The sequence below is a fragment of the Crocodylus siamensis genome, chromosome 5, assembly GCF_052110815.1.
Source record: "Crocodylus siamensis isolate JL-2025a chromosome 5, ASM5211081v1, whole genome shotgun sequence".
Taxonomy (NCBI): Eukaryota; Metazoa; Chordata; order Crocodylia; family Crocodylidae; genus Crocodylus; species Crocodylus siamensis.
In genome coordinates this window covers 169,681,655-169,696,119 of record NC_143399.1, presented here as the reverse complement: position 1 = coordinate 169,696,119, position 14,465 = coordinate 169,681,655, and the positions used below count along the sequence as shown (strand labels likewise).

Here is a 14,465-nt window from a genome sequence, read left to right as displayed (position 1 = left end):
AATGAAAGGCTTTTACATTTCATGATAAACCTGGGACTGAATCAGAGCAGAGAGCTGTCCTCTGCATTCATGAGACTGCTTTAGGGGTTAGTGATCTACCGGATGGTATGGAATAGCACAGAACCTTGAACTTAGGTCTTGGCAGGAAAAGAATGAGAAATATTTAAAATATTTTGCCTGAAAATGTGCTTGGGTAGATGCAAATTAAAAAGCTTCCTAAAAGTCAGGTAAAGCAATACACTTTACAGCAGTAGGAAGGATGGAGTTGGACCCAGATATATTCAATTCACTGCAGCTATGCTAGCATAATGGATGCTGAACCTCTGCAGGATTTAACACACTGAATTATGGCGCTAGAAGCTCTTCGTTTGGTCAGTCCATACTGTTTCCTTCCTTACTAGCCAAGTCGAGGCTAATTCAACATCTCTGCCAGGACAAAAAGGGAATACAGGGAGTCCAGACCTGAAAGCATATGTATAGCAGGCTTCTGTAATGCAGTTTCGAAGTAGGCCTCCCAGAGTTGGGATTTTTTTTGAATGTCTGAAAGCAATAAGGCAAGGATTTTTTGCAGGGTGATATCTTTTATTGGACCACCTGCATTTGAAAGCTTTCAAATGCATTCAAAAGCATTTGAAAAAAGCAACACATTCTTCATTAGATCTGAGGAACCAAGCAAGCACAGCAATTGTTAAGAACAGTGAGTAAAGCTGTGAAATTGGATGGAGGAGCAATTACTGGGGTAGCAGACAAACAATTAGCAGAAGAAAAGACTGATTACTGGGAGATAAAGACCTATCAAAAGAAGGGAGGGTTATTATCACCTGTAGTAAGAAAGAAGAATTTCAGGAATCAGTTAGATTATAGTGTGCCATAAATTCAACATAAGTCTTTAGGCCTTGATTCTTAGTGTCCAGCCAGCTTATGATTTTTTTTGTTCCCAACCTCGTCTTTAAAGGTGTTTGATAGATTTCCAATGAGCATGAGAATTGTGAGCTCAGAAAGGGTCTTACTGCTTGTCTCTGTCCTTCATGTTTTTTCTGTAAGAGCTCATTCGGGTGCATAGTTTCCATTTCCTTTTACCCACATAGTTAGGGCTATGCAAAACTTCCGGCGCCGATTCGATTCGGTGGAGATTCAGCCCGATTTGACGGCCAAATCTCTGAATCAAATCAGGAGATCCTTTAACTTCTCTGAATCGAATTGGAACCCTCTGAATCGATTCAGAGAGATTTGATGATTTCAGACATAGACACAGCTTTAAATGCTTTTTCTACATACCTCAAGGTACCAGGCAGCTCGTGAATGCTGAGTTGGAGGGGCAGATGGAGCATCCCATGGAAGCGCAGGAGGGTCCTCAACATGCTCGGCGGTGGACCCGGAAGTGGACCAGAAGCACTTCTGGTCCACTCCTGGATCCACCGTGGAGCATGCGGGGGACACCCCGCTCTTCGGCCCCCCAGATTGATGACTAATGGCTCCTGGGTCTGGGGGGGCACCCAGGGTCCCCCTGCGGCTGATCGCTGAGCCAGCAGGGTGTGGGGGGGTGTCCGCTGCTGAGCACACAGGGCCCACCACCACACTCCTGTGGGATGCTGCACCCACCCCACCATTGCAGCATTCACAAGCCATGGCTGGTACCTCGAGGTATGTAGAAAAAACATTTAAAGCTGTGTCTATAGCCAAATTGCTCATTCTCTGAATCAGCATCAAATCTTCAGATTCAGATTAGGCTGAATTGAATGAGGACAGAGATCCAAATCAATGACTTCAATCAGTGTCCCCAGTTCGGGCCAAGTACAAACCCAAATTCAATACGGCCCATTTTGCACAACCCTAATAATTACCATAAGCAGATGTATCACATTTTGGTAAATGTATGTATAGGATCCAGGGGTTCTGATGGGCTCACTGCAGGGGGTACTGATGGTTGCAGCAATGAAAATGTGTTGACAGGTTAAGCATCTATTGTTAAGGCAAGGCTGTGTCCCATTTGATGTCTGCTGAGCAGTGGGCAGTTTGCTTCTGATGATGAACTGGGCAAGGTTAGGGGTTGTTTGAAAGCCACAAGTGGAGGGGCTGGGATTATTTCTCTCAAGGTTTGATCTTTGTCAAGTATAGGCTGCAGTTGTTTGATGACTCTTTTAATCAGTTCTAGTGTGGGGTGGCAGGTGACCACTAGGGGTGTGTGGTCACATAGGGGTTTCTTTTAGTACTGTAGTATGTTACAACACTACTATCCCATGGAATTTATCCCCCCTCCAATTTCACAGCTCTACCCACTGTTCTTAACAATTGTTGTGCTTACTTCCCACCTCAGACCAGCTGAAGAATGTCTTGGAAACAAAAGCTTGTCTAACTTTATCCCAACTGTGCAAGTTAGCCCAATAAAGAGATCACTCAAAAACATCCTTCCCTCGCATAATTCCTGGCCATCACAGCTACATCAGTCTATCATATCTGAAAGCAATAAGTAAAATTACCTTTCAAAGTTAAGAAAGAAAATCTGAAAAGTAATCTGTTGCTTTGGGCTGTTAAGAGTCACTGGGGAACTGTCTTAATGCTGAAGGTGAAGAAAACTTCTTAAAGAAGGAAACTAACAGATACATCTCCAATAGACATTAGATTATCTTCCCATTTGGTACTAAGATTTCTGTCATTTAATTCTGGGAAATACAAGGTAATTACTATATATGATACAATTCAAAGATTTGTTCTGAGTAAAACTAAGTCAGGACTGTCATTTATAATTTGATTCCACTTTCAATCCCAGAAAACCTTGGACCAAAACAAAAAGAGGGAAGGAGGAGAGGGAGAGAAAAAGAGAGAGAGATAGAGTGTTTCCTTAAAATAAGCAAACCAGTTCAATCATACTGCATTCCTAGATAACCTCAGCCTTCCAGCAAAATTCTTGCATTCAATAGCACATATTTTGATTCTGTGGATATTCATCTCTGACTTACTTTCCTTTGGAAGGCCAGCTGGGTGGAATAGAGAAAAAGCTATACTAAAAACCCTGAGATCTGGTTTTCTATCATAGACAATATCCCTCTGGAAACAAGTAAGACTGAGAGCAACAACCAAGGCAGTGATGCTTTCATTAGACAGAAGTAGGAAGCGTTACGTTGTTCAACAAAATGCAACTGACTGAGAATAACAAGTATGTTTGCCTGCCTGAGATACAGGACAGAAAAATTAATCCGTTATAAGCATACTGATTCACTGAGGAAATCTGACGTTCCACAGTCCAGATTTGAGACATTATTCACCAACATACTTATGTGTATGCCTAAATTAAGCATAAGGGTAATGCTATTGAGTTGCACAGGACTATTAATGTATTTAAAGCTAAACACAAGCTTCAAATAATTTGCCAGATTAGAACCCAATCATTTATAGTTTTTAATAGGACACAATCCAATTCCCTTTAAAGTAAATGGAAAGATACCCTTCAATTTCTATGGCAGTTACATCAGGCTCCTAGTTCTCTGGAAAGACTCCAGCTTGTGAGATGATTCCACAGGGTTGGTACACAAAGGTACATATCTGTAGATGTCAGAGGCAGAGTACCAAGAGGAAGTTCCAAAAGACGAACCACAAGCAAATGAAACTCTCCTTTGTCCTAATTGGGCACCTTCACATGTGATCTGAGAGCTGATCTAATTAAATTGCCCACTGTGTCATGTGTACTCAGTATCTTGTGCTTCAAAATGGAGGTGGGGGCACTCTAACTGCCCCCACTGAAGTGCAGGGATGCTGAATACATGTCATGCAGACACTGCCGGAGCATGCTAATTAGCACACTGCAGCAGGCTCAATTAATCGACTCTGCTCTGATGCGTGGTGCTTAGCACAGGTCAGAGCAAACGCCAGACACATGTATACGGCACATTATGCCTAGTCTCCAAATCCATGTATCAAGCCTAGATGAGCATTTACACACATTAAGTTATATCCACACTGTGTCCAGTTTGGGGCAAGGTACTTCAGGAAAGATGTGGGCAACAACTGAAGACAATCCAGAGGAGAGCAACTAAAATGATCAGAGGGTGAGAAAACATGACCTATGAAAAATGGATAGAATAATAGAGTTTGCTTAATTTAGAGAAGGCAGAAGGGGGACACGATCACAGTCCTGAAATCTATAAAAGACTGGTGCTGTGAAAATCAATAAATTGTTCTCCACATCCACTAGGAGTAAAGCAAAAAATAAATGGGTGCAGGGCCCAGGGCAAATCAGCCCATGCATGGCCCCACCCCACTCCAATCCCACCCACCCTGGACCTGGAGGACCTGCCACAGCCATTGGCAGCATCAGCGGGGGGTGGGGGGTGGTTAGTGAGCAGCTGGACTTGAAGCAAGCAGCGGTGGCGCAGTCACTGTGGCTGCTCCACCTGGCTGCGCGGGGTCCCCTGTGGCTGGATTGGCCCCACCCAGCCCGGCCCCATGCAGAAGGATTAGGTCTCAGCCCCACATGACTGCCTCAGGCAAACTTGTTGCATGGTAGGATCTGGTCCAGTGTGGGCTAGCCCACATGATGGATTAGACCCACAGACTAATCTAGTCCATGGACCAACCTGGTATTGTACTTCCAGCCAGAGGGAAGAAAAGGTTGGGCACAACTGAATTAGACAAACATATGTCAGTAATGGGACAGATGTAGCTCATCCTACTTTGGGACAGGAGTATGGACTGGATGACCTCTCAAGGTCAAAACCTTCTGTATTTTCTACAATCTTCTGATTATTTACTAACAGGTGTTTTCTCTTTTTTTTTTTTTTAAACATTTTACAATGCAACATGGGGTAGAAAACAGGAAAGTACACATTCCTCCTTGAAACAGAATTCTTGTTTTTGTTGCTATAACTAATTTATATATTTATTTTTACAAAGTAAGCCCAGCTTTATGCTCCCTTGCTACTATACCAAAAAAATAAATCTAAGTTCCTGCATGATGTGACATATAAAACGTATGCTGAGGTGACTGCCCAGAAAGTCCTTATTCTGAGCAGAATGCTAGCATAATCTAAAAATATTCACTGAAATAAGAACTGGATTTTTAAAAATTCTCAAGCTCTTTAGCTGATGCTTATTTAAATGATTTAGTCCATTAGAACAGAAATTGACTTTTTTTTTACTTCTAACTTGCATCAGTTCTAAAAATCAAGATTTGTTTTTCAGGAAATAAAGCAAAATAAAGTAAATGTGTTTGCATTTCATAGGGAAAAACACTCAGCACGACTGTCATGTAATTAAACCACATGTTTTTAAAGCAGCTACCATGAGTTCGTTACAAACACTAGAATGTTGCCAGTTTTCTTGATTTTTTGGAGTTAAGTCATGATTTAAAACTTTGACATCAGAAGCACAGTCTAGTATCTGTAATCAGAATGGCAGACACTCATCTCATTTGGTTTTCAGATGCACATTTCAAATAAATCCTTTTTTAAGGCATTCTGATATTAACAAAGAATGGCTCATTAATAGATAACTGCCCCCCTCCCCCTTTTAGAGAATATAGCCCCAAAATTTTCATTTGTGATTGCGTGTAGCCACATGTCTGTCTGCATAGATCAAGTTTTGCTTCTGCTGTGATTCAGTGTCCACTTTGCTGAACCACAGGCAAACATAACAGCTCACTGACTTCTCTTTTTAACTCTAAACTTACATAGGCACATCAAACCTTCTCCCTACATTCTCTTGCCACAACTGTTATCACAAAGTCTATTCAAAATTCTCCCAAGGGCCAAGACCAACACTTGCAAGACAATCTAAATTTATAAGAAACTGAAAGCCTGCTCTGTTCTTTGCTGTCCAATAAAAAACTGGTTCTTTCTAGTGCTATTATTTCGGACCTGTATCAGTTCTCAATTTGACCACAGTTGGGACTAGTGTTCTTCCCCTAAACATGTGTCATATTAGCTTGAACCTTTTATGCATTTGCTGGAGAAGGTATCAAGAGGTTTCTTCTTTAAATGACAGCAATATGCCCACAGGACAGACCTGCCAGAAGAATTCTTTAGCATTGTGGAAGTAACTAGGAATCACAGAGAAAATGCTTTGAAGTTACTCATTTACAGCACCCAATGAACTAGAGCTGGATCAGTTCTTTTTACTGGATTATTTTCATGGCAAGCTTTCTGTCCCATCTGAAGAGTTCTTTTGTGACTGAAGAATAAGGATGTATCTTGGGAATGATTTGATACCACAAAAGATGATTCTTGTAGCTTATCTTACTGCAAACTCCTCTGTTGAAGGAAATGATGCAGAGCTCTCATATCACCTGATCAGAATGACAGCACATACAATGTACTTTTATTGTCTGACTGTGTGTGCTATAACTTTTTTATGTAGGGCTTACATCCAAATTTTATAAATTGACATACTAATTGACAGAAGTTTTCCACGGACTTAAAAGAGGCTGTAATCTAGAACATATTCCACTGGGACAGGGTAGGTCTTCCAGAGATAAAGGAAATGCCTATACTAGGAAAAAGAGTGCCTTTTAAAATGCGTCAGTTAAAATATATTATTACATAACATACTCTTAATAATTGTAGACAAATACCATAATGTTTAAAACCACATAATGATGTTGTAGAGTAGGCTTCTCTTGAGTTTAGTACATAACTGGCCATGGTTATTTCAAAGCTGCTAAACTAAGATATCAAGTACTAACCAGTGCTTCAAATCATATTAGTGATTTCAATCTTCTTTCCTTAAACTTGCCCTATACTTAAACAATATATCAAGGTTATTATTTTGAATATGAGTGTAATTTAAAAATATTATATCAGTACCTCCTCTATAGATGGTATGTTGATATAAATTACTCTTCTTTGCTCTTGAGCTTAAGCTGTACTATTATAAGCATTTTTAAATAATTGGTACAATTGCACCCATACTAACAGTACTGTTAGTTACAACTAACTAATTGTAAATATACTGGTAGAACTAGGGCACTGCAGTTTGGCGGGGTGGGGGGAAGAAGATAAGCACCTAATCCAAATCAGCAATTCTGAACCCTTTTAGATGCAAGGCACTTCATTAAACTCCAGGCACCCCTCAGAAAATGCCAGCTCTTAGCTTTCACTCAATTTTTGACAACAGAAAAAAAAAGCAACCGAGTGATTCTTCCATTTGCAAAGAATTCAGAGAGCCCACAACAGGTCAGAATATTTTAACTACTATGTACACCTATTTGAAATCTCTGGGTTCGTCTTGTGAATCATGTGTACATGACTGCATACATCACAGTGCTTAGATTAAGCGGCATCCCACAGCATCTTTAAAAGGATCTTATGGCAACTGGTTGAGAACCACTGATCTAGATAGATCTTTTGTATATGGTGGGTGCATTTACACATACATATTATTGTGGAGTAGACTAGCTCCACAGTAAAGCAGCACCATCTACGCATGCACCAGTAACAGGGCACAGTAAATTAATTAACTCTGCCATAAGATAGTACTGTCAGGGATGGCGTTATCTTACAACAGGGTCATTTACTGAGCTGCAACACACAAGTGGACTATGATCAGGACAGCAGCACTTTGAGCTGGGGCAGAGCATCCCCAGGCTGGCAGCAGGCTCGGGGGAAAGGGGGATGTCAGTCACACAGCTCCAGAGTTTGAGCACTCTTGTGCCTCAGCCAGCTCCTCTGCTGCGCAACACAACCACCCAGAGCCTAGGGCTGACTTCCCCGAGCCCACTACCAGTTTAGGGCTGCTTCACCTCAGCTCAAAGTGCTGCTGCCCTAGATGCATGTGCAGATGCTGCACCCGGGTCAGTGTACTCTGGAGCAAACTGCTCCAAAGTTTATCATGTCACATTAACTGCATGTGTAGATGCAGCCAAAAAGAGCTTCACAGTGCTTAAAGACATGTTACAACAGTTAGCTGACAGGTTTTGAAACAACTCATTTTCCTAGGTTAGATGAACTGAGATATTTTATGACACTTCACGACAAGAGACATGTTGGGATGGGACGGGCTCCACCTTTCCCCTAAAGGTAAGCGTGTGTTCTCTTCTAGGTTGGCGGACCTCCTCCGGCGGGCTTTAAACTAGCCTTGTTGGGGAAGGGGAAGATGAGGGCGGAGGAAATATCAGACTGCCAGACCAAACAGCACACACAACTACAGCCCAGCCCAGCCCGACGAGCGAAGCAATCAAACAGGTAAGAGAGAGGGGCCAGGGTAACGCTGGGACTAGGGGGTCAGTACGCACACCCACAGGAGGCCTCAAATGCCTCTACGCAAATGCTCGTAGTATGGGCAACAAGCAGGAGGAACTCACCCTCCTGCTAGCTGACACCAGCCCGGACATAGTGGGGATTACAGAAACGTGGTGGGACGAAACGCATGATTGGGCGGTCAGTGTCAAGGGCTATAGGCTGTACAGGAGGGACAGGATAGGAAAGAGGGGCGCTCTATATTGAGAAATACACATCCTCGTTAATTAGCAAGGAGCCAGGGGAGGGGCATTCTGAAGTGCTTTGGGTTAAAGTACAAGGCAGTCGAGGGGAAAGGGACGTAATGGTGGGAGTCTACTACAGACCTCCCAACCAGGGAGAAGAGCTTGACCAGGAATTCTTGGGTCAGCTCACAGAGGTAGTGAAGGCTAAGGATGTGGTTGTCATGGGGGACCTGAATTTCCCGGACATCTGCTGGAAAGAGCAGTGAGCCAGGTCTGAACGCTCACGTAGGTTCTTGGCCAGAGTGCAGGACCTCCATCTAACCCCCCACCAGGGGGGACTCCTTGTTGGACCTGGTGCTGGCCATGGGTGATGACCTGGTGAGGGGGCTGCGGGTGCTCAACCACCTGGGTGACAGCAATCATCGCCTGCTGGAATTCATCATCCAGTGCAAGGTGGCAAAGGCATGCAGTAAGGCAGCGGCCCTAGGTTTTAGGAGGGCAGACTTCAACGAGCTAAGGAGGACAGTTGGAGAAGCGCTGAGGTCCCGGGGGGAAGGGAGCCAGGTGTCCAAGGAGAGTGGTCGCTCCTTAAGGAGACGATCCTCCAAGCCCAAAGGAAGGTAATCCCAACGAGGATCAAAGGGAGCAGGAGAGCACACAAACCTCTGTGGCTCACCAAAAGAATCCGGGAATGTCTCCTTGCTAAAAAGGAGGCTTATACCCAATGGAAAGAAGGGGTCATCACCAGGGAGGGCTATTCTGTAGTTGCCCGGGGATGTAGGGGGGCAGTTAGGAAGGCCAAGGCAGAGATGGAACTGGGGCTAGCTTCCCAGATTAAGGACAGTAAGAAGTCTTTTTTTAAATATGTAGGGGGTAAAAAGAAGGTCCTGGGTAATGTGGGGCCCTTGCAGGATGACATGGGAAACTTGGTCGTCACACCAGATGGCAAAGCTAACATGTTTAACGATTTCTTTGCCTCCGTCTTCCTAAGTAGGGACCAGAACAGCCACCTCCCTGCTGGGCCCTCCTCGGGCCCAGGGGAGGCACACCTGGGCCACGGGTTAGCAAAGATTTAGTTAGGGAGCTTCTGGAGGGGTTGGACGTATTCAAGTCAGCTGGCCCGGATGATCTCCACCCTAGAATTCTAAAGGAACTGGCCGAGGTCATTGCAAGTCCCCTGGCACAACTTTATGAGCACTCGTGGTGCTCTGGTGAGGTACCGGAGGACTGGAAGAGGGCCAACGTGGTCCCCATCTTCAAAAAAGGCAGGAAGGAGGACCCAGGAAACTATAGGCCGGTTAGTCTCACCTCGATCCTAGGCAAGCTGTTCGAGAAAATTATGCTGGCACACATCCAGGAGGGGCCAGCAGGAGACTGCATGCTTAGGGGCAACCAACATGGGTTCATCAGTGGCAGGTCCTGTCAGACCAACCTGGTGGCCTTTTATGATCAGGTCACCAGATCATTAGATGCAGGGGTAGCAGTGGATATAATCTTCCTGGACTTCCGGAAGGCTTTTGATACTGTCTCTCACCCTGTTCTCATTAAGAAACTGGGGGGCTGTGGTGTAGACACCCACACAGTCAAATGGGTTGCCAACTGGCCTGAGGGCCGCACCCAGAGGGTGGTAGTAGATGGGTCCTTCTCAACCTGGAAGGACGTGGGCAGTGGGGTTCCGCAGGGCTCGGTCCTCGGGCCTGCACTGTTCAACATCTTCATCAGCGATTTGGATGAGGGGGTAAAAAGCACCCTGTTCAAATTTGCTGATGACGCTAAGATGTGGGGGGACGTGGGTACATTGGAAGGATGCAACAGGCTACAATCAGACCTAGACAGGTTACAAGAGTGGGCGGTCGAGAATAGGATGGGTTTCAAGACAGACAAGTGCAAGGTGATGCACCTTGGGAGGAACAACCAGCACCATACCTACAGGTTGGGGAACTCCCCTCTTATCAGCATGGAGGCGGAAAGGGATCTGGGGGTCATCACTGACTGCAAGATGAACATGGGCCGGCAGTGTGGAGAGGCAGTAAGGAAGGCCAACCGCACCTTGGCATGCATCCACAGATGCATCTCGAGCAGGTCCAAGGAGGTGATCCTCCCCCTCTATGCGGCACTGGTCAGGCCACAGCTGGAGTATTGCGTCCAGTTCTGGGCGCCACACTTCAAGAGGGATGTCGACAGCATGGAAAGGGTCCAGAGGAGGGCCACTCATATGATCAGGGGACAACAGGGCAGGCCCTATGAGGACAGGCTGCGGGACCTGAACCTGTTCAGCCTCCAAAAGAGAAGGCTGAGGGGGGATCTTGTGGCCTGTTATAAACTAGTCAGGGGGATCAGCAGGCATTGGGGAAGTCACTGTTTCCCCGAGCACCACCAGGAGTGACCAGGAATAACGGTCACAAGCTGGCAGAGGGTAGGTTTAGGTTAGACATCAGGAGGTGCTACTTCACAGTCAGGGCGGCTAGGGTCTGGAACCAGCTTCCAAGAGAAGTGGTGCTGGCCCCTACCCTGGGGGTGTTTAAGAGGAGGTTAGATGAACACCTTGCTGGGGTCATTTGACCCCAGTATTCTTTCCTGCCATGGCAGGGGGTCGGACTAGATGATCTGCTCAGGTCCCTTCCGACCCTAGAAACTATGAAACTTCTTTCTTTCTTTTTCACCCAACAGTGCTGGCAATGTGCTACATGAAGACAGGTTTCTGTCCATTTTTATTTAGTGAGTTCTGCTCTTTGGTTTTCTGACTCCATGTTTCTAGTCCTTCTGCAGAACTTCTTATCACAGAAGGTGGCTTGCTTAGGATTATATTTTCCTTTCTTTAATTAGTTCTTTTCTTCTTTTACATAGGAGTATTTAAAAAAAATAGCAGTAGCTTCAGAACTCCTAACTATTTCAGTTTAGTGGAGTTTCCATTTATGGCCCAATGGAAACTGATAGTGGGGATATTCATGTTTCTGATTAATCACTGGGTATATTAAGAGTGACTGTAATTCAAGAAGAAACTATCCCATCTTTCTGCAGAACTCAGACTTCACTATCAGCTTCACTGATTCCCATTGAGATCAATGCACAGATTCTTCCAAAGTCTTTAAATCCTGATCTAGGAAGCATTCTACACAGAATTAAAAAAAAGTAGCAAAGCTTGGCAGTCTACAGATTTAAATGGTGAGCATATGTCCCTGTACAACCATTTCCTTCTGATTTTCCAACAGTTAACAACTGATAGGCATAAGAATAAGTATCATATTTATACAGATGTAAAAATGCAGAGCTTAACAGTGGGATTTTCAGGACTACCAATGAGATTCAGGAGCTGGCCCCAAGCTGCACATAGAAGAAACCAGTATCACAACTGAAATTAAAGCTCAGGAACTTCTGGCTCACAGTCCTGTTTTCAGGCAACTAGTTCATGTAACCATAAGAAGTTCAGAAACTACAGTCCAACTTGGAAAACTATTTTTTTTTCACAGACATATGCGATCTAAAATGCAGAGAGGGTTTTAAAAGCCTAGTTATAGCTCTCAGGATCCCAATAATAATCTGGAAGTTATATTTTTGTACATAAAATTATAAAATCATTGTGAAACTTACCACAGATGTAAGAGCCATCTGAAAACTGTAGATTCGTGCAAGGCCAAAGTCAGCTAATTTTATCTGTCCACTACTGGTTACAAGGATGTTTTGTGGTTTCAGATCACGATGCACCACTCGGTGTGAATGCAGAAAATCCAGCCCTCGTAACAGCTGAAGCATCATATCCTAAATAGATCAATACACACTTATCAAGACAAGGTGACAAACAAGCAAATATCACTTCCTCCACATGACTCAAAAGGCAATGACAGACTATTGCTACAGCCAGATGGTTTGAACAGGTATGCATATCGAGCTTATTTTTTGCTTTTAGTTGAATTATTTAACAAAATCATAAACACTGATCAACATATTTTTAAAAATATATAGATCAAAATTCTGCTATGTGGCAAAACAAACTTCAAGAGCAGACTGCCTAGGTCAGAAGATGGCATGACAGCTGTTCTGAGCTTCAGTTCAATCTACTCAGCACTTAACTGAAGAGGGATATTGTTTTCATAAATATACTAGCCAATTGGCAGTCAAGAATGATGGGGGTGGGGGTAGGGACAAAGGCCTGCCTCTGGCCTCCCACCCCCCCACCCTCCCTGCCGCCATTGCGGAGCCAGGCATGCTACCCCTCACCCTCCCTGCTGCCATTGCAGGGCCAGCCTGGGCCTGGTGCCCTTTTCCCCCTGCCGTTTTGGGGCTGGGCCAGGCCCGGCACACCCCCTCCACCCTCCCCGTTGCCATTCTGGGGCCGGGCATGCCCCTCACTGCCCGCTGCCATTTTGAGGCCGGGTCAGGTTGGGCCTGGTGCACCCCCCCTCTGCAGTTTGGGGGCCAGGCCCGCTTCCCCACCATCTGCCTGGCCCACATCCATCTGCCTCCCTTCCCCATGAATGATGGGGGGGAGGGGCACAGATGGAGAACTGCCACCCAGCACCCTATTCCATCACTGTACCCAGGGAGCAGGGGGTGGGGGGAAGGCCAGCACTGCTGGCCTCATCCCCTGATCTGTCCACTCCATCGCTGCTGCCTCCCAGGAGTAAGGGGGACAAGGCTAGCTGTCACGTCATGGCAGCATCTGGACCTGCTCTTCCCCCATGCCACAGCGAGCCCAGGTACCTTCCCTTCCTCCCTTGCACCATGAACATACATGTTATACCAGCATTTGTCACTTCAGACTGAGAACTCCTATCACCATAAAATAATATGTATTACAGAGGTTGTGGTGGTGGTTGCTAGTGTTAAAGTTGCATATTAATTTCCATTTTAACCTCCTGTTTTCAAAGGATCACACACATTTACTTTATGCATTGTGAAGCGATGTTAAGTAACTGGTTCCAATGTTAAAATAGGCACTTTATTTCTAGCCTGAATCCAGCCATTGCTAGATTCTAGCTAGACTTTGCTGGATTAAAGCATCTGCTAGTATCAGAAATGTTCCATCACAGAGATACTTCAATATTGTGATCAAGTCAGAATATTATTTTTCTCTTTGTTAAAATAAATATTATGTTTTTTTAATCTAGGCAGATAGTTTCAAATAATTTTGTAGCCCTTGTCAGAACCCTTTCTAATTTATTAGCATCTTTTTGAGGTATGGAATGAGAAATGAGCATGGTATTCCAGCAATAGTCATGTTCACTCTAAATTCTGTAATATAACTCTCTACTTGCACCTGATCTTTCACTACTTAAATACCCAAAATTTCATTAATTCTCTTACCCATAATGTTGCACAGGAAGCTCATATTCAATCAGTTATTCTCCAGGACCCACAAGTTCCTCTCAGAGTAACTGACTTGTAAAATACAGTCCCCCATCCTGTAAGTATATCCTAGAGGTCTGACCTTGCATCTGAATGTATTAAATCTGATGTCCAAGTGCATGCAGATTACTGTGCATCTATACTGACCAGTAAAAATTACCTGTCATTTACAATCATCACAAGACTAAAATTCTCCATTATATATAGACTTAAATTTGCAGCCTCTCTACTGCACCTAAGCAAGGCTGTATTGCAAATGAACAACTAAATTAGCTTTCTAGTTGAGGTCCTCTCCCCTCAACTGAACTAGGAATATCTGTACTACTAGAATGATTCAAAAGAGAAAGAACATAAGATATGGCTTCTAAGTCATTAAAGTATTCACTTAAAGAGAATTTACATATTAAAGGTCTAGGGGCTATACTCTGCCATGGTAAGGGGTGGCACAGAGTTGTGCGACCTCAAGAAAATGACCACAGACTAGGACACCTCCCAAAGTAAGCATGCCTGCAGAAGCACTGTACAAGTATTCACTGCTTGCCCAGACTTTCTGCCATCCCTGGCTGGTATGTAGAGATGTGAAGCTAGGCTCGTATTCCTGTTGATCTAGGGCATGTAATTTTATTTATTTCTAATGCATATCATTTTATTTATTAAATTTATATCACCCTCTGCCTATGAATTCTTAACACCAGTGGATGTATTT

The 14,465-nt window shown here is 44.3% G+C and overlaps 1 protein-coding gene across 1 annotated transcript in view; it reads right to left on the bottom strand.

The window, feature by feature from the left end:
- Positions 1-14,465, bottom strand: part of CDK6 (cyclin dependent kinase 6) — a 211,180-nt gene that overhangs the window by 113,969 nt on the left and 82,746 nt on the right. Inside the window, exon 4 of the mRNA XM_090047031.1 lies at positions 12,005-12,172. Within this exon, the coding sequence (XP_089903157.1) occupies positions 12,005-12,172 (168 nt within the window). The remainder of the gene's footprint in view (positions 1-12,004; positions 12,173-14,465) is intronic.